The sequence below is a fragment of the Manis pentadactyla genome, chromosome 8 (genome assembly GCF_030020395.1).
Source record: "Manis pentadactyla isolate mManPen7 chromosome 8, mManPen7.hap1, whole genome shotgun sequence".
Classification (NCBI taxonomy): domain Eukaryota; kingdom Metazoa; phylum Chordata; class Mammalia; order Pholidota; family Manidae; genus Manis; species Manis pentadactyla.
Window position 1 is genome coordinate 94,238,048 of NC_080026.1, and position 18,985 is coordinate 94,257,032.

An 18,985-nucleotide genomic window follows, 5' to 3' on the forward strand; every position below is an offset into this window, starting at 1 on the left:
TCCTTTTCATCCACTGCTTGTTGGTTTTTAATAAAGAAGTCAAACTCGGTTTGTAGTTTCCCATTAGGGGACAATAAGCTTTTGTAGAGGGAGCCGCTGAATTAGAACTAATAGCGAATGCAGCGCCAGGATCCAGAGAAATATCACCGCTAATAAGTTTCTGCCTTATGCTCTGTCACTGACATTCTCGGCGCCGTTCGTGCAGCCAAGCAGAAGGCTTAAATATATACGTACATGGGGCACTCGTGCCCACACAGAAGGGATACCGAGGCATGCTGAAAGTCAGGCAAGTCCTCACCACTGGTTCTCTGAGGCTCAGGAGAGACCTGTCAGCATGAACCAGTGCACAGTTCAGAGACTGGGGAAGAAGGGTGTTCCTGGGCACCCACGTTCCCGGAACAATGGGATTCTCTGAAGTCCCCAGGGGTAGGCAGCCAAATGTCATGCCTCCTTCTGTTTCACTGTTGCTTGGCCAGAAGTGAGTCCAGCAAAAGGGACTCTACTCTAGACAAGAGTCTTCCTCGCAAAGAGCTTCCCATTCCACGGGGGAAGTGAGGCCCTTGGAGCATGCCCTGCTCAAGTCTGCAGCCTAAGACTCCCCAGGGGGGCTGCATGCCAGTCTGACCCTGAGCTCCGCACAGGGCTCTTGGGCGAAGGGGAGAAGGCTGAGTCAGGTGGGCCAGCAAGGCTTCCTCCAGGAGGGACCTGGAGAAATTCTTGTTGAGTGATTGCAAAAAGCAGTTGGTGAGGACAAGAGTCTTAAAGTCTCCCCTGATTGTGGAGAAGGGAGCTGGTGCATGGAGGAGCAACAGGAGCTGGAGGAGGCAGAGGCTGCGCCAGGGCCCCACCGCGCTGTTCAGCCCAGCAGCAGCCCCAGGCCGCTGTCCCCCTGACCTGGTCACTGGAGGAGGCTGTGCCCTAGGAGGGACTGCCCCAGAACTGGAGGTGCTGGGCTCCGGGCCGGGCTTTGCCCAGGGGGTGGTGTGTGCCGCGGGGCCTGGAATTCAGCCTCTGGGGACCACCTGCCCCTGTCTGTGGCTGGCTATTTCAGTGTCGTCTGAGTTGGGGTGTTCCTTTTCCCCTGCATTTCTGGGAGGGTTCCTAGACCCTTCCACCATCATCTTGGCAGAGCTTTTTTTTTTTCTACAGACAATTCATTTTTGATAAATTAGAACACAATGGCAAGTGTGTGTTTCTACAGCGTACATATAAAAAGTCCAGTTCTAACCTGAGTAGGACAGGTGCACAGGCCACGTGTGGTACAGGAACCCTGAGAGGAGTGTGGGAAGTTCTGAGGGGGCATCCCCAGAGTAGGGGCTGGTGAGGTGAGGTGGGGCAACTGGAGTATGCTTGGGGCTCAGCTGGAAGGCCAGCGGGGAGAGCAGGGCTGACACCTGCAGGCGGTTTAGGCCATCCCCCCTGCTGTCTTCCTTCTCCATCTCAACCCTCACTGCCCCTTCCCAACTCCCCCATGTTTCCTCAAGGCCTGTCCCGTCTCCTTGAACTATAGCCAAGCCCAAGGGACATCTGGCCCCCTTGTGACACCCCACCTGGCTTTGGTTACACACAAGGCCAGAGCTTTGTATGCCAGTGCCAGCCATTCCCAGCCTCCTCCTGATGCTGGCCTTGGACAGCTGACCAGCCACAACCGCCCACGTGGTTCCTGCAACCTGTCTGGTTTCCTTCCAGGATGAGAATGACAACCCTCCCACCTTCAGCAAGCCTGCCTACTTCGTGTCCGTGGTAGAGAACATCATGGCAGGTACGGGCCAGCCAGGGGAGGGTGTGAAGGCAGAGAGCCCGCAGTCATGCCCACGACAAACGAGGAGAGCCTTTGGAGCTCTCCAGTCACCTGCCAGCCGACAGCTGTTCGCAGAGCCCCTACTATATGCAGACACTCTGCTGGGCACGGCGTCCCTGCTGTCCTGAGGCTGCACTAGCAGAGAAGAAAATAATTACTGATGGTTAAGTCAACGGCCTTGATTGAACAAGAGCGTGCAGAGAGGTCTGAGATTACAGTGCTGTTAGGCAGGTCCCAGGGCCGAGGATGGCCCAAGATGGTGTGTGTTCCTTTATGAGGACACAAGTGGGAAGCTCATCCCTGGGCCATGTCTCAGGTGGCAGGGCCCAGCTTGCAGACCCAGGGCCACCAGCTCCACATTCAGATTCCAGGGGACCTACTCCATCCTCAGGGCAGGCTGACAGCTTCACACTTACCCCTCACATGGACTGTTCTAGTGGGGAAAAGCCCATATCAGGAATTGCTGCAGCAGTTGGAGGAGTCAGGGATAGCTGGGGTCAGGGGTGACCTTTCCTGGCACCTTCTGAAGAGAGTCTCCAGGTACCTTCCTGGTGTCTGATGACTTGCTGGGTGGGTGCCAGGCTGTGCCCAGCCCCCACTTCCCTGTCCCAATCAGGCCCACCCTGGAGAATGTCACTGCTGAAGCCGCGCCCTGCACCCCCACCGTCCCCAGGGCCACTCCTGAGGAGAAGCTTTCATCAGGAGGCTTCATCCTTTCCACTTTGAGTGTTCTCGGATCAAGGGGTGTGTTAGCGCCTGTGTACCTGTCCTTCTGCTCAAGGCAGGACTGAGAGTCAGGTCAGAGGCCCCACGGCTACCTGGAAAGGGCCAGGATGATCTGCTTACCCCGCAGCCCCCTGCCTGGGCCCTTACTCCCCTAGGGATCATTGATTCATCTGCACAGCAGTAACCGTGGTGTGCAGCCCATGCTCTGCACATGCTATCCCAACAACTCCATAAGCTGGGCTTTATAGTTAGTAGACCCATTTTACAGAGGAAGAAGCTGAGGCTCAGGCAAGTCAAGGCACTTGCCAGAGTTCCCCTGGAATTCCAGCCAGGTGTAATGACTCCAGGAGTCCACACACTAACCATCCTCACCGCCCAGCCGGAGCCGGCAGGTGGTGGCAGGAGGGCGCTGGAGCCCAAAGCCCTGGTGGACATGGCCTCAGCACAAGCCGCTCTCAGGGTCTGGCCAGGGCAGCTGGAAAGGCTGATCCTGCCACCCAGGATTTCACAGATAGAAATGAAGGTGAGGTCCTTAACTGAACATTAAAGAGAAAATAAAACACCTTATAAATTCCCCTCGTGAACAAGATAAAACAAGACAGAAATTGAATATAATAAATGTAGAATAATTTAATGTGGAGCTTCATTTCTTTTTGACTCAAAGTCAAAGCTGGCCGGTGTGAGTGTATCTAATACAGTGGGCAGCCATGGAGGGGTGGGGAAGAGGCAGACGCGTGCTTCCTGAGGCTAGGGGGGGAGAAGGAGGGCCCTGGGAGGGGCCATCCCAGGCTCCAGGCCCCCCTCCCATGGAGCCTGGTCCTGACAGCCCAGGGAGCTGGTGGTTAAGCCCACTCACCCTGAGTCACCCGGTGGCAGGCTTCCCACTTCCTGAGGGCTGGTCACCCGGAGGTCCCAGGACTTCCCCTTGGGCCCATGCTGGTCCTGCTGCCCGGACCCAAGGCTGGGAGCCCGGATGAGCAGCAACCGCCCAGCCTTTGTGTCCCCAAAGGCGCCACAGTGCTGTTCGTGAATGCCACAGACCTGGACCGCTCCCGGGAGTATGGCCAGGAGTCTATCATATACTCCTTGGAGGGCTCTTCCCAGTTTCGGATCAACGCCCGCTCAGGTGAGCCCCCACGGCTGTGGTCCTGTGCACCTCTGCTGACTGCAGGGCCAGCCAGGGAGCCTGCCTTTGGGTGGGAGTCTCCACCTGTTTGCAGGCAGCCGATTTTTAACTCGGTGTTATCCCTGAGATACTGATTTGAGTGCCATTACTGATCTCACCCCCCCAAAAAAGTCACAGCAAGATCTGTCCCACTAAAGAGTGGATTTCAGTGGTGAAGACCCCTGTTCTGTTTACCATGTTCTATTCTACAGTTGGCTGACATACCACTCTCAGGGGTGCCCTTCTTCAGGCCTAAGTGCCCACCTCCTTCAGCTGCTGACCTCATTCTTGAATCCCAGCTCCTCCTTTTAATACACGGTGTGCCTAAGTTTCCCCATCTGCAAAATGAGAGTGATCATATTATGGCTGTGGTGTGGATTTAATGAGTTACTGCAGGGAACACCCTTAGAGTAATCCCTGGCACAAAGTAAGTGCTAACAAAATCAGGTTATTATTTTTTCTGGTCTTTTCACCCAGGGATCCCCAGCCCCAGCTCCCCTGCTCAGCCCATGTAACTCTCCTGTACCTTCTTCACTGCTCCAGATGCCTCCCTCCTGATCTCTCTCTTTCTTGAAGTTGGGAGGGAAGAGGGGGCAGAAGAAAACCAACAAGAGACCCCAGGCTTTTCAGCCAGAAGCTGGGAAGTAACATGAGGCTCCTGGACATTCATTTGTATATTCATTCAGATATCACTGGGGGCCTGCTGTCTGCCAGGTGCTTTGCTGGAAGCTGGTGCAAAATGGAATAAGACATATCCCTGTCCTCATGGGGTTCCATGCAAGGCACCCCACTTCTAAGTACCCATTTTTGTATTGGGTTGGGAACTGTGGGTGCTAAACAGACAAGCCCTGAAATCTCAATAGCTCAACACAGTAGAAATTCCAACTCACACAGCAGTCCCATATGAGTTCAGCAGACAGCCTTTTCCCTGGTGATTCTGGGACACTTCCGTACTGCGGCTCCAAGGTCATGCAGAAGAGAAAAGTGCATAGAGTATCTCATAAGAAGATGGTTATGGAACCAGGCCTGAAGATGACATGTCACATCTGCCCATATCTCATTGGCCAGAACCAGGCAATGGTCCTGCCTAGATGCAAGGAAGGCTGGGGAATGTAGTCTCTAGTCTGACAACTACTTTCTAGCACTCATTCAAGCCTGTAAAGGGAACAGGACAATGGCCATCCTCGCCACCAGTGGTCAGGGGCTCAGCAGGGCATTAAGCCTTCCTGTTGTTCATGTCTCCCTGGAAAAGTCTGCCTTCAATCTTTCTCTTGTCCCCTTTCCCTGGAAGCTGGGGGAGCAGATGGCTGGTGCTGATGTGTACAAAGACAGAATGCATCCAGAGTCATCCTGAGCCTCTCGCTCCCTCTCTGACAAAACAGGGGCCTTCCTCCCTGCTCTCAGGAGCATCCGCCCACAGTGGCCAACATCCCCAGTGGGCTCCAAGGAATATCATTAATTAACAAGTTCTCAGCCCTGTTCTAAGAGCTCTGACCAGCGTCATCCCATCTCACCTTCCCTGCTCTGTGAGGCAGGTACTAGCATTATCCTTATTTTCCAGGTGAGGAGACTGAGGTGCAGGAGAGAGAAAGGAGCTTGACTAGGGACCCACAGAACCTGAACTTCAGAGTTCAAACTTTGAATGCTACATTATATAAAGCCATGGTAGAGCCACATACTGCCACCCAGTATAGTGACAAGGTACACTGACCTTTCAGCACCTGCCCTGCCTTCCCACTCAGGGACCCCATCTCCACCCTGGGGCTTTTAATAATGGCATGGACATTTTCTTGCTGCTTTAACATGGCTCCTTCAGCTCCAATGGTGTAAGCATTTTCTTCTGAGCTCCTCAGTCAAATTAGCCAGGCCTGCTCCACAAGGTGGCCTTAATTGAATCTAATTTCCCAGACAGGAGGAGCCATCTATCATGCCGACAAGTTCATGTTTAAAACTTTTTAGAGATTAATTTCTTCCTCGCCCTGCCAATTACTCGACACCACCCCCAGCAAGGAGCGTGGCTCAGCGGGCAGACCTTTGCCAGTCCTTCATTCCTGGCCTTAGCACCTTGGCTGCCCTGCCCCCGACCCCCAGCCCCTTTCTCAGCCCTGCACAGGCTAGAGGACAAGCCAGCATGGCAAGAAGGGAAACGTGAGGCCATCTGGCTCAGCTCCCTTGTTTTATGGTAGAATAAACCAAGCACAGAGAAGCTAAGTAGCTTGCCCTAGGTCACAGAGCTCAGGCAATGGGATAAAAGGATGGAGAGCACACAGTCCCTGCCCTTGAAGAACTCTCACAATCCACTGGAAGGAAATTAGCATCCTCAGAGTGTTGGAAGCCTCACCAATGATTATTTACTCCTCACAACAGCTCAGATCCAAAGGCATGCTAATCTCCATTTTACAGGTGAGAAAACTCAGGCTCAAAGAAATGAAGTAACTTTCCTAAGGATAAGCATAGGCTCTTTCTCACAGCCCATGTGAGAGGGTAAATGGCCTTCATAATGTGATGAAGCCAGCTTGTCTGGCTCACACCCATTCCCGAAAGTCAATTATTTGCATCTCTTCCCAACTCCTTGTTCAGTGACATTAAACTGGTAGCTTAAAATGGGCCCAAATGGGAATATTTATATAATATATTCCATTTGTATAATATAATACCATGGCCCACCCAAATGCCTCCAGCCCCTAACCCCTCATCAACATAGATGCTCCCTCAACTGAAAATGCCCTTTTTTTCTTTTGGGGAGCTGGTTGTCAAACATTTACCAGCACACCACTACCACGGTGACTTCCAAATTATTCCAGATTACACACACACAAAAAGCCAAAAGTGGGCCGACAACAATTATGGACTGTTTTAAATGTTTATGTTTATCAAATAACTTGCTTATACACTAAAACAATTCAAGGCAATAAACTTATATTACTCACAGGGTAATTAGGGAAATTTTTTACAACTATTCTCAGTGCACTATATGTGAACTGTCCAGTAATGAGTCACAAGCTGGAACATTTGTGAAACACCTGGTGTGTTTCAGTCTTACTGCTGTATTTCTGCAACTTTAAGAATCAATAGTGCCAGGCACTGTTCTAAGCTTTCCATGATGTTTGCTAAATCCCACAACAGCCCTGTGAGGTAGGTCCTATTATTGTTCCCTTTTGACCAGATGTGGAAACTGAGGCACAGAGGATTTAAGTATTGCGTTCCAAGTAATAAAGCCAGTAAGGTAATGTTAGAAGTCTAAAACATAGGTCCTTTGTGACAGAGCCTGCAGCCAGCGGCTGTCCTGCCCCCAGCCCCTAACCCCTCGTTGGCCTAGAGGCTGCGTCAACTGAAAATACCTTTTCATCAGGGGGTTATATTGCCCAGCTCTGGGGTTCCAGTTCCCAAAGCCTGGTACTGTCCCCTCTCCCTCTGTGAGCACCATGTCACCACCCCCAGCACGTGCACACACACACACATGCGCACACATGCTGCTGGATCCTTTGATCACAGAAAAATCTCTCCTCCCCCCACCCTCCCCTTCCTTCCCAGGTCTCTCCCTGGCCCACCCAAATGCTCTCTCACTCACCATCTCTCCTGCAGGTGAAATTACCACCACGTCCTTGCTTGACCGTGAGACCAAGTCTGAATACATCCTCATTGTGCGCGCTGTGGATGGGGGCGTGGGCCACAACCAGAAAACCGGCATCGCCACCGTGAGTGCCCACCCCTTCCGCGCCCCCAGCTCCCCACTCACTGGCCAGGCCACTGCTCCCCAGCTCATCTTCAGGCCGCGCTTGCGTCCTGAGGGCAGCGAGGCCTGTGGGAGCGGAGTGAGGGCGGCAGTGCCAAGTCACCATCAACCGAGGCCAGCCCTGCGGCCACCACAGCTGTGCGGAGGAAAAGCAACCCCCGGAACATGGGGGCACTCGGGAGGAGCTGTTTTCTCCCCTGCCCTCAAAAGATCAACTGGATGGGGAGCAGAAGGCGTGAGCCCCAGAGGGCCCTCCCTGTGGGCTCCTGCAGGAGCAGGTGTTCCTGCCAGGAGGAGTGGCTCAGGACAGGAAGCAAGCCCCTGGGAGGTCCCTGGGGGCTTGTCACCACCCATGCCGACTCTTGTGGTGCTAAGACATGATGCCTAAGTGTCCCCATCATGAGCAAGTGGGACCCCCGGAGGCCCAGAACTCCCACCCAAGGCCTTGTCAGCCCACCGAGGGCCTCAGAGAGTAGGAAGCCAGAGGAAAGACACTTGAGGGTCCTGCCTGAGCTCCAGGCTGCAGAAGAGAGCGGGGACCATGAGGAACAAAAGACCCCCAGTGGGAGAGGAAGCAGGAGGGCTGCGGACAGGCGGCTCCGCCCCCTCCCCTCCCTGACCCTCGTCCCCTCGCTCCGGCTGACCCCCGGGAGCCCTCTCCTGACCTCCCCACGGCCCTCACCCTGCCCGCAGCAGCTGCCCTGTTCTTGCCCAGCTGGAGGTCTGGGCTCCCTATGGCTTGATCAGGGACTTGGCAGAAGAATCCCCAGCACCCTATTCAGTCATGGGAGGCTCCTACTAATAGGATTCAGAGCCCTGTAAATAATTTACCTGGGTGGCAGGTGAGCAGAGAAATTACTTGGCTTGTAGCTGAGGCTGACTGGGAAGCTCAAGAGAGTCGGCCAGGTCCCCGGCTCCAAACCTCCCCATCAGTCACCTCCGGCCAAGAGTAGGGGTAAGTGGAGAAGTCCCAGGTCACAGGAAGGATTCAGGGGTCACCTCATCCATTCCTCTGCGTCCTCATGGGACAGCACCCAAACCCTCTCTTCCTAAAGTGACCTGGCTTCCCCCCGTGCTTAGAGCCCAGGCCCGGCCCTGAGGCCCCTGCAGTGATAGAGCCAGTGGAACTAATACCAAGATGCCCCATAGGCATCTGAATGTGTCCCTCCTGTGGGCCCTGCCCTTGTGCAGCTCAGCTGGGTGCGTCCCACAACGCCCCTTGTGGCTTCGCAGGTGAACATCACCCTCCTGGACATCAACGACAACCACCCCACCTGGAAGGACGCTCCCTACTACATCAACCTGGTGGAGATGACCCCTCCAGACTCTGACGTGACCACAGTAAGTGGTGGGACAGCAGAACTGCCAGGCTGCCCTTCTGAGAGGTGTCTGCCATTTTCACATGGGCCCTATGGTCCTACCCATGTGGGGCTGAGGGACTTAATGTTTCCATCTGGGCTAGCTCCTGGAGCAGAGTTCCAGAAGCTCTCTTGCAGGGTGAGAGCAGTCAGAGGTAGGAGGGAAGCCCTCACCCAGTCCTCAGGGACTTTGTCAGAGGGAACTGCAGGCAGCCCAAGGGACAGTGCCAAGGCCGCAAGAGCTAGCTCAGCCCTGACACCCCAGGACCCTGGCCGCCCCCTCAGGAGAGCCCCCACCTACCCCTGGCAAGGTGCACATCCCTCCTTCAAATGGTATGTGCTTCAGCCCTGCCCCCAGTACCTTTCCTTCACCTCTTCTGTCACTGCAGTCATGAGCCTGGGTCAGCTCCCCGCAGGCTGGCTCCAGGGCTACCCCAGGAAGGGGTGTGAAGTTCAGGCAGGGACTTTCTGGCATGGAATATTCCAGGTCTGGCTGGCCCTTGTGCCTGCCGAGTGCTGCATGCAGGATGCACACCGGCTTGGGCGGGGAGTGGAGGGGATGTGGCCAAAGCCTCAGCTGTCCAGAATGGAAGCCAGCATCCTGGGGAAACTGAAGAAAGCCAGGGTTGAGCACCCCGCTTGATGTGCTCTGCTCTGGGGTTCACATCTGTGAGGCTTTCTCCTCCGCTCACCCTTGTGTCCCATTCAGCCTCATATGGGGAGGCTTATTACCACTGTTCAACCCCATGGCCACCCAGCCAGCCCTGTGATGGACACGAACCTGACAGCTTATGGTAACCCTAGGCACTGAGTGCCTGGCATGTGCCAGGTGCTGCTCTCAGGGCTTCGCATGAATTCTCTCTCATCCTCATAATAGTTTCATATGGCATATGGACTCCTTGCTCCTGTTATACTGTGGAGAAAACTGGGGCTTAGCATTTGAGCAAATTATCCAGGGTCCCATAGCTAGTAAGAGGCTGTGCCAGGACACACACCAGGCCGTCTGACCTTGAAACCACCTGGCCCAGCCCTCTTCCTCCACCAGCTCAGTGCGCCCTGACTGGGGTGGGATGGAAGAAGGGGTGGTCACTTCCCGTCCAGCTCTCCAGGAAGGCCGCCCCATGCTGAGCTCAAGCATCCTTGGGTCGGGATGCCTAGCCTCCCCACCCCAACCCTCATCCGCCGCCAGTAGTGACAAGGGCCACTTGGGTCTAGACAGGAGAAGAGTCTAGAACTTAGAAGAAAGGACAAAGAGAGGGGCTTGGCCATCGCACTTATCCTGTCCTACTTTCCACATGTTCAAGATCTGAATGGCTCTTAACTGGTGAGCGGACCCCTCTCCCAGATTCCAGTAGGGCAGGGGTGAAGATCTTTAATCTGTGGTTTTTCAAAGCCCCAGGTCGGAGGATTCCTTGCAGCCCAGGGCCAGGTTTGAACCACTGCCCTAGGCCATGTCCACTGCTCTCTCCAGGGCTCTGGAGCTGACAGGTGCTCTCTGCTGCCACCCAGTGGGCATTTGGGCTCCAGCCCAGGACAGCTCCAGCCACGGATCCCAAGAGGGCCAGATCAACTCTTACCCTTGCTTTATGATTCTGGGAAATTCCTCCCAAAGGGAATTGAGGGGAAAGTAAGGGAGGTGTCCTTGGGAGAAAGCGGCTGCATGGGACACTACCCAGGGTACCGTTATTGGAGAGCCCACTTGCCAGACAAAGAGTAGGTCTGCTGAGCTAGGACTGTGGGCATTTTCTGGACCTGGTCCCCAGTGACCTTCTCTGGGTCTCCAGCCTTCCTCACACCCGTCTGAGCCAGGGGCCTGCTGCCCAGAGCCTGCTCACTCTCCAGGGAACCTCAGTAAACCTTCACCGAGCCCCTACTGTGTGCCAGACCTGGTGCTTGGCAGCCGGGGAGCGACAGCACTCCCTCTGCCTTCCGGGAGCTCCGTGTCGCTCCTCTGCTCAGGTAGCTGGGTCCCATAGAAAGCCGAGGGTCCTTACCAGACCCGCAGGGTCTGCCCTCCCCGCCCCCCCGCTTCTTCTGGGGAGAGGGATGCATGGGCCCACCCGTGTACAGAGCAGACAGGGCCACTCCTCCCCAGCACCGGCGGCCACAGCGTTGGGGCACTCAAGCTTTTCAGTGACACCTGGTAGTGTTTGGGACCTGAAAAAAATATGTAAGGACTCAGAAGTTCAAAAAAAGGGGGCAAAGAAATATGTAAGGACTCAGAAGTTCAAAAAAAGGGGGCAAAGTCATAATTAAAATTTGTTATATTACACATCTGCCAAATATATTATGACAACTTTAGTAATTATGACACTTCGTGTTTGTAAAAACTTCATTGCATCGAGGGCAAATTCTAAGTTCAATTTCCTAGAATTCTTGAGAATTTTCTAGAATTGTCTAGAATTTCCAGTTATGTCTGATGATTGCCAGGAAACCAGAAATCAAGAAGCCCGTGCATTAAATCGAGTTTGTCATGGCAAAATGATTTCAAAAGGAATAGTCATAAAAATTCTTTTCAATTTTTTAGCCACAAACTGTGTGTAAGGATATGTATGTAGGTACATTTTAATACCTTTGAGGGCACTCCCTGGGCTCTCCTAGGTCCTAACATGGCCATGGGTGAAGTAGGGGCTGTGGCTGAGAAGTGAGGAAAGGGGCTCTGGGGGAGGGAACAGCTGACCCAGAGGTAGCATCGAGGAGGAGGTGGTATTTGAACAGGGGCCAGCCCACCTCCTGACCCATCTCCTGCCACCCTTCCACACTCAGTCCCCCCACCCCCACCCCACAGCCTGGCCTTTCAGTTTTCTGAAGCCAGTAAACCCTTTCCCACTTCGGAGGCTTTGCACAAGTTCTTCCCTCCCTCAGAGTGCTCTGCTCCTCACCCCTGCTCTTTCCATGACCAGCTCATTCTCCTCCCTCATTCCAGCTTTAAATGCCACCTCCTCAGAGAGGCCCACCCGACTACCCTGCCTAAAGTAGCTCTGCCCCCTCTCCATATTTTGTTTCTTACAGAGCCGGAACCACAATCTGTTTTCTTGTTTTAGGTTGCTTGCTTATTTAGAGGCAGTATAGCTTAGCGATTACATGGGTGGCCTCTGATTCCAAAATGTCTAGGCTCTTATCCTAGCCACACCTCCTATCAGCTGTGTGAGCTTGGGCAAGTTACTTAAACTCTCTGTGCTTTAACTGCCTCATCTAGAAAATGGGGAAAGTTAGAGCCCCTACTTAACAGAGGTATGGTTCATACTTAATGAACCAAAATATACAAAGTACACTGCCTCTAATGAGTGGTCAGTAAACGATAGCTGTTGTCACCATCATCTGCCTCCCCTGCTGGAATCACTCCTGTCGTGTGCATGGTTGAATCCCAGAGCTTAGCACAGTGCCAAGTATATTGTAAGTTTTCAAAATATTTGCAAATGAAAGTTGTTGAAGGTCTTGTTCACCTTTCTCTCTATCTTACCTGGCTGCCCAGCTCTGCTAGGTTGGGTTGGGTCTTCCTTACCAGACAGAGACTAAGGAGTATGACCCAAGACACTCCCAAGTGCCCCTCTAGAGTGGGCACCAGCTGTGGCCCTTAGAGTCTGAGGCATGGGGCCACCCCAGTGATTCTTTATAGCTTGTGTGCAGATGGGTGTGTGCCTGCACTCGAGGTTGGCTAGGTGTGTGTGTGCACGCACGTGGCCGATGGTGCCCCTCACACAGGCATGAGCTTGCAGAGCAGCCATTCTCTGCGAGTGGGATTCTGGCCCAGCCCTCCCCACTAGCTCCTGCAGCCTCCTTCAAGGACCTGGCTGATGGACATTGATTTAGAGCCTTTCAAAGCCCTCCAGCAAAATAAAAGAGGGGAGAGAGGGAGAGAATTATTCCCCGTCAGGCCAGGAGAAAAATGACGAGCATGAAATGGGAAATAAATGTGGGGAAAGTGGTGAGATTTTCCACAAGTGCCCAGGGGGAGCCTAGAGGAGGGGTCCCGGCTGGCCACCCTCTCCTGGGGCCTCACCCCACCCCAGGACCAGGCCTGGGCCAAGAGGCCAGACATTGGTGCCCCTCCCCCAAGGAGGAGCTCACAGAAGCAGCCACCCCCCACCCTTGGGCACTCGGGAGAGAGACAAGGAGCGCCTCCCGTGTAAAATCCATCTCAGCGCGTTCAGCAGCAGGCTGCTGGCCTGGAACAGGTCGTGGAACTGCTCTGTGCCTCGGTGTCCTCATCCAGAACAACAGGGGTAAAAGCCCTCCCACCACTCCCCTCCAGCTAACTGTGGAGTGTAGCAGGAAGCAAGAGTCGCTGGTCTCCTTATCCATCAATCGGATGGCTGCCTGGCTGAAAGCCTGCCTGGAGCACCTAAGAGCAGCGTCTCCTGCTGTTAGTACAGGTCGATCAGGCCCCCATTATCAAGGCCTGGAAACTGAGGCAACACGCGTGCCGCACAGTGCAGGTCCCTCAGGCCTGGAAGCATGGGCCCTCCCGCTCCTTGGTCAGCAAGACTAGGAAGGGAAGGGGTGGGCTGGGAAGTCTGGGGCACAGTAGGGCTTCCTCCCACCTCTCTGAAGCAGAAGAGCACCTGCAATGGATCAGGATTCAGCGCCAGCACCGGCCTCTCTCCCTGGTCACCCCAGAGCCCAGAGGCAGATGAGAGCCCTCAGCCAGGACAGCCCATCAGTCTGTTCTGGTCTGGTGGCCCCAGAGACACCTCTGGCTGGGGATTAAGCCAGAGGAGGGACAGATTTTGCTGCCAAAGCACAAAAGGCTCCACATCAAGTAAGATGAAGGAGCTGACAAGGCCAGGCTGTCATCAGTGAGTGTCCTAGAGTTAAGAATGACTCTGTCCTGATGTGGCCCCAGGGACTGCGGTCATCCCCCCCACCATTGATCTTGTTCACCTGTAGTGCTGCAGTGGCCCCTGCAGCACAGGGGCAGGGCCAGGGTGGTGAGCTGAAGCGTTGGTACCACTGCTGTCCTGGGACCCTAGGAGCCTTCTGGACTGAGAGCTGGGTGTGCCCCAAGGCTGGTGCTATGTGACCTTGAGGCTGACCCATGCCTTTCCGGGTCCTGCTTCCCCCTGGTGGGGAGGTAGATGGCGAGAGATGTTCCTTACAGAGCAGGGGACTGGTGGGCATGGGGACCTGGAAGAGAATGGCCATGGGGTTTTTGCCTGGGGTTAGGACAGTACTTGGCCAGGGTGGGGGCGTTACAAGTGGGGGACCAAGGGGGCCGAGACCCTGGGAAGTTAGAGGGGTCAGAGTGCAGGGCCCCTGTCCAAAGACCTGTCCCCTTCTCAGGGAAGGCACTCCTGCCCCTGGGGGACTCAGCCCCCTCTGGCTTCAGCCCCCCTGCCTCCATGACTGCCGCAACTTGCTGGGACCCACCTTCCAAACTGGGTGACTTCTCCATGGTTCCCTTCCCATTCCCCATCATCCCTGATGTTACAGAGGCCTAATTCTTTTCAAGTCGTCTCACAATCAAAAGCTCCAAAGGAAGGAGGAGGTTTGCTGAGGAGGAACCCAGTTCTCAAAACCCAGGGTTTCAAATTCTTCCAAAAACTCAGCTGAGGGTTCAGATTTCCCAGCCTCCACCCCAAAGGATTCCATGAACATGGGCCTAAGGGGAACCCCGCCCTCCCCAAAGCCCGTGAACATACTACCCCACATGTCTGAAAGGAACACCACCAAGATGTGCCAGCAGCGTTGCTCTGGAGGAGCCAGGAGCCCTCAGAAGCCTTGCTGAGCCTCATCTGTAAAATGGGCATTCTTATAGGCATCCACCCCATCTGGCATTTACAACAGATTGAGAGCCTCCTGTACACTGGTGAGTGCTAGGTCATTGCCAGACCAGAAGGCCAAGGCTTCAGTGAGGGAAGGGTCTTGCCTAAGGCCAAAACCAAGCGGAAGAAGAAGCCAAAAAGCCAAAGACTTCCACTGCTGATTGATCTTGTGAATCTCCCACTGCCCAGTCCCCATCAGACCTGGCTGCTGGAGCCAGGAGTGGGGCCCACCTACTGGGCCAAGCCTGGATGTTTCTGCTTCCAAGTAGGGGGGTGCCTGGGACTGATATGTGAGCTCAACTGGGCAGGCAGCCTGGGGCACAGAGACGCCCTCCCTGGGCTGGGCTCAGTGGAGGGGTCGGTTTCTCCTGGGCAGGTGGTGGCTGTGGACCCAGACCTGGGGGAGAACGGCACCCTGCTGTACAGCATCCAGCCTCCCAACAAGTTCTACAGCCTGAACATCACCACAGGCAAGATCCGCACCACCCACGTCATGCTGGACCGGGAGAACCCTGACCCCCTTGAGGCGGAGCTGATGCGCAAGATCATCGTCTCCGTCACCGACTGTATGTGCCCCCACACCCCTGGCAGCCCACACGCCTGGGCTGTGGGCCCTGACACTCAGGGGCCTGGGGACCTCCCCAGTGACTTGTCCCCCAGAGGTCCTGAGGCCCACCCAGGAGGACTGTGCCTTGATCACAAGAAGGGAGTAACATCTCAGGGCAGCAGGGTCCAGGGGTTGTGAGTCCCAGGCTGCTCCCTGGGGGCCACTGGGATGGAGGGTCACTGACCCTGCTCCCTCTCCCTTCTTATCTTTCTCCCTGACACTTTTTCTCCTGCATCCCTCTCTCCCTCTCCTCACCCATCTCTCCCTGGCCCCCAGGTGGCAGGCCCCCTCTGAGAGCCACCAGCAGTGCCACGGTGTTTGTGAACCTCCTGGACCTCAACGACAATGACCCCACCTTTCAGAACCTGCCTTTCGTGGCCGAGGTGCTTGAGGGCATCCCTGCAGGGGTCTCTGTCTACCAGGTAAGTTTCCCTTTCCTGAGGCATCACCTCCACCCAGCCAATGCATGGGCAGTGGGTGCCATGTGTGCCCAGCCTCATGCCAAGCACTGTACAGCAGCAGGACAGGGGATGCCAGCTGAGACCACCAGACAGGGCGCAATCACGCCAGGCTTTCAGAGCCAGTGCTCTGAGAGATGGTAATGAAAGGCTTCCTGGAAGAGGAGGGGCTTAAGGGACTGGGGGATTTGGAGAGGTGGAGGGAAAGTAGCACAGGAAATGACAGAATTCTGGGAAGGCAAGTAGAGTTTCTCAGGGCCTGCTTATGAAGGCCTGATCCAAGAGCCTCAGCCCTCCAAGCCTGTAGGTGGTTCTGGAACACAAAGGTTAATGAGTGTGGCCCAGGCATCCTGTCCCCTTGGGCAGCCTCTCTCCCACGCCCTCCTATAAACCCAAAGGCAGCTCCTGACAATGCATGAGACCCTCCCCACTCTGCAGGAGACCTAAAGAGACTTTCCCAAGAGTCTGTGACCACGAAGGAGAAAGGCCTGGTCTTGAACCCAGCCCCTCTGCCTCCTGCTCCATTACCCTTCTGGTCAGAGCGGCCTTCAGAGTGCTGGTTCAGGGGAGGTGATGCCCATTTAGAAACAGTGGAAGATGCTTGTGGTTAAGAGCATGGACTCTGAAGTACAACCAACGTGGGTGTGGATCCCAACCCCACCACCGGTGTGCTGTGTGACAAACTTAATCTCTCTGAGACTCAGTTTTCTCACCTGTGAAATGGGAACCATAATAGTACCTGCCCGGCTGTGCTGTGGGGCTTCAATTGTAAAGCAACCTGGCACTTGGACTGCAGGAGCTACATAGTAGCTGATGTGCTTACTGTATCTATATAAAGGGCTTTTACCTGAGAGACGGTGGGATCTGGTGGTGAAGGCTTAGCCTGATCCATTTGAAAAAGACAGGATGGCAGAGTGGGTAACCTTGGCAATACCCTGCAGGCCCACTGTGCCTCAGTTTCTGCATCTGCAAAAGCAGGTGAATAGTGTCCTTTGCTGGGTTCCAGGGAGCATTAAGTCTCTACAGCAGAACATTCTCCCTAAACGCCCAGCAGAGGGCGCTGCAATCCAGGGACCAGTTGCCCTTCCCGGGAAGTGCGAGAAGTCCCCAGACAGGCCTGGGAGTCTGAGGGGAGAACACATGAGCCCCCAGACCCAGTTCTTCAGGGGCTCACAGTGGAGGAAAAAGGCCCACCAGCACAATTTTGGGTTCACAGGGGAGAAGACAGTTGAAGTTGCTGGGAGTGTTTATCTTGGAAACTGTCTTCAGGCACAGGAAGAGGGTTCTGACTTGAGAGTGTGATTCCCCTGGGCCCTCTGTGACCTCAGCCAATAATGATTTCTGCTGGATGTGTAGAACTTTCTCCAGGAATTAGAGCTGTCTGCAGATACATTAGACATAGCAAAGCACCCATCCTGGGAAGCATTCACACTTAGTCTGGACATTCTCTTGTCTATCTTGTTGGATGTGAATTAGACTACTGACCTGGACATTGGCTTCCATTCCTAAGAGTCCTGGCTTAATCCAAAGCTCTTATTTAAATTATTATTGCACTTTTTTTCTCAAAGACCATGAACCTTCCATGAAACTTTCAGCATGGTAGGGTCTTGAGTCAGGATCTCTCTCACTAGCACTGGAGGTGCAAATGGAATGGTGTGAGGATTTGGGAGGGGCTTGTCTACACATGACCCCAAATGACTTGTTTAAATAATCAAATCCTCAAGTGACTTTAAAAAGGTGGTCCTTGATATATCATCTTATGTTTGTTGTTATTGTTCTACAAATCAGAACAAAGCAGGGGAGAGAGCCCTACGGACTGAGCTGTCTGTGTGGTTGAGCTCCCCCTGACGGAAGGGCTCTTTGAGCTGTAACAACTGTTTCAAGCCAGCATCCAGGGAAGCAGTTGAACGCTGTCAGGATGGAGTGCTGCAGCTGGAGAACTCTGGGAGGGCTTGCTAACGAGAAGGGCAGGGTTTTGAAGGGGGAAGGCTGTGGTGACCTGGACTCTTATAAAAAATACCTTTTCCACACCATCCCTGATCCCATTTAGTATATCTGGACCCTTTCAGCTCCGATAGGCCGCCTAACCCCTTAGCATCTGAGAGGGTACCTGGGGACAGTGGCCAGCCTGAGGCTCCAAGGGAAGCAGGTGTGTCTGCCTGGAGCCAAGCGTGCGTTGGTAGGGAGGAAGGGGAGACTTCTCAAGGGGAAAGTGTCGGTCCTCATGTTCCCACCCCCCATGTGGCCCCTACGCTCCCTCAGGTGGTGGCTATCGACCTGGACGAAGGTCTGAATGGGCTAGTGGCCTACCGCGTGCAGGTGGGCATTCCCCGCGTGGACTTCCTCATCAACAGCAGCAGTGGGGTGGTGGTCACCACTGCCGAGCTGGACCGCGAGCGCATTGCCGAGTACCGGCTGCGGGTGGTGGCCATTGACGCGGGCACACCTACCAAGAGCTCCACCAGCACACTCACCATCCGAGGTGAGAGGGGCGGGATGCTCCCTGCTGTGCACTGAGTGACATGGGCACAGGCCCTGGGCAGTGCTGGGCAGGGTGGGGAGCCTAGAAATACTACTGCCCTGTGTCCACCATCCATGTGGGCACAGGCTGCCTTGCTAGTGGGGAGCCCTTCTCAACTAGAGCCACTCAGCATTGCAGAGCCTTCCCTGTCTCCATCAAGTCAAAAATGCCATCAGAGCCTTCCCCACCTGGCCACCGGCTTCAATGTCCCCAAGGGCCTGGACCCACTGCAAAGGTCCTCGGCCTCCTAGCCACTTTGATCCGGGAACTGCAGAGAAGGCTTGAGCAAGGGGCGGGGCCTTCAGGGTGACAAGCAGGCAGGGAGGTTGCAGGGCCCTTTGGCATCTTTGGAAAGCCCAAGTTTTTATTCGAAGATGTGAAGGGAGCCTTCCCCTCCCATGTGTGTAGAACTCTCAGGCTCATAATGGACGGTGTTACCCTGGGAAGAGGGCCACATCCCCAGATTCCTAGTATCCCTCATACCCTGAGGGCCCTCAACAATTCCCACTGTCTCTTACCCCAATCTGGGCAGAGCCAGTACAAGTTACTATTTCTCCTTCATTCTGGCTGTGTCTTTAACTCTCAGGACAAAGGCCATGAGCTGCTACCAAAGAGCCAGAAATAACCCTAGAGAGAGAAGCGTAGAGTGTAGCAGGCAAGGTAGGGCTTGTTACCCAGGACAGGCCTGGTCCCATCCCAGCTCTTGCCAGCCTCCAGGGCGCTGGAGAGGTGGGAATAGCTCAGCATATTCACCCTCCATAATCACGACCTGGGTGAAGATGGGGGAAAGCCAAGCAGTCACTTTCTGGTTGGTCCGAGGCTTGTCTTACAGGCTCCCGGTGTCAGTT

At 54.6% G+C, this 18,985-nt stretch overlaps 1 protein-coding gene across 2 annotated transcripts in view; it reads left to right on the forward strand.

Annotated features, from left to right (window-relative positions):
- Positions 1 to 18,985, forward strand: part of LOC130678898 (cadherin-23-like) — a 337,153-nt gene that overhangs the window by 289,374 nt on the left and 28,794 nt on the right. For both annotated transcript variants that reach the window (XM_057505954.1, XM_057505953.1), the window contains exons 18-24: positions 1,690 to 1,762; positions 3,537 to 3,653; positions 7,278 to 7,390; positions 8,662 to 8,769; positions 14,928 to 15,117; positions 15,435 to 15,580; positions 17,879 to 18,098. In XM_057505954.1, coding sequence (XP_057361937.1) covers positions 1,690 to 1,762; positions 3,537 to 3,653; positions 7,278 to 7,390; positions 8,662 to 8,769; positions 14,928 to 15,117; positions 15,435 to 15,580; positions 17,879 to 18,098 — 967 coding nt within the window. The remainder of the gene's footprint in view (positions 1 to 1,689; positions 1,763 to 3,536; positions 3,654 to 7,277; positions 7,391 to 8,661; positions 8,770 to 14,927; positions 15,118 to 15,434; positions 15,581 to 17,878; positions 18,099 to 18,985) is intronic.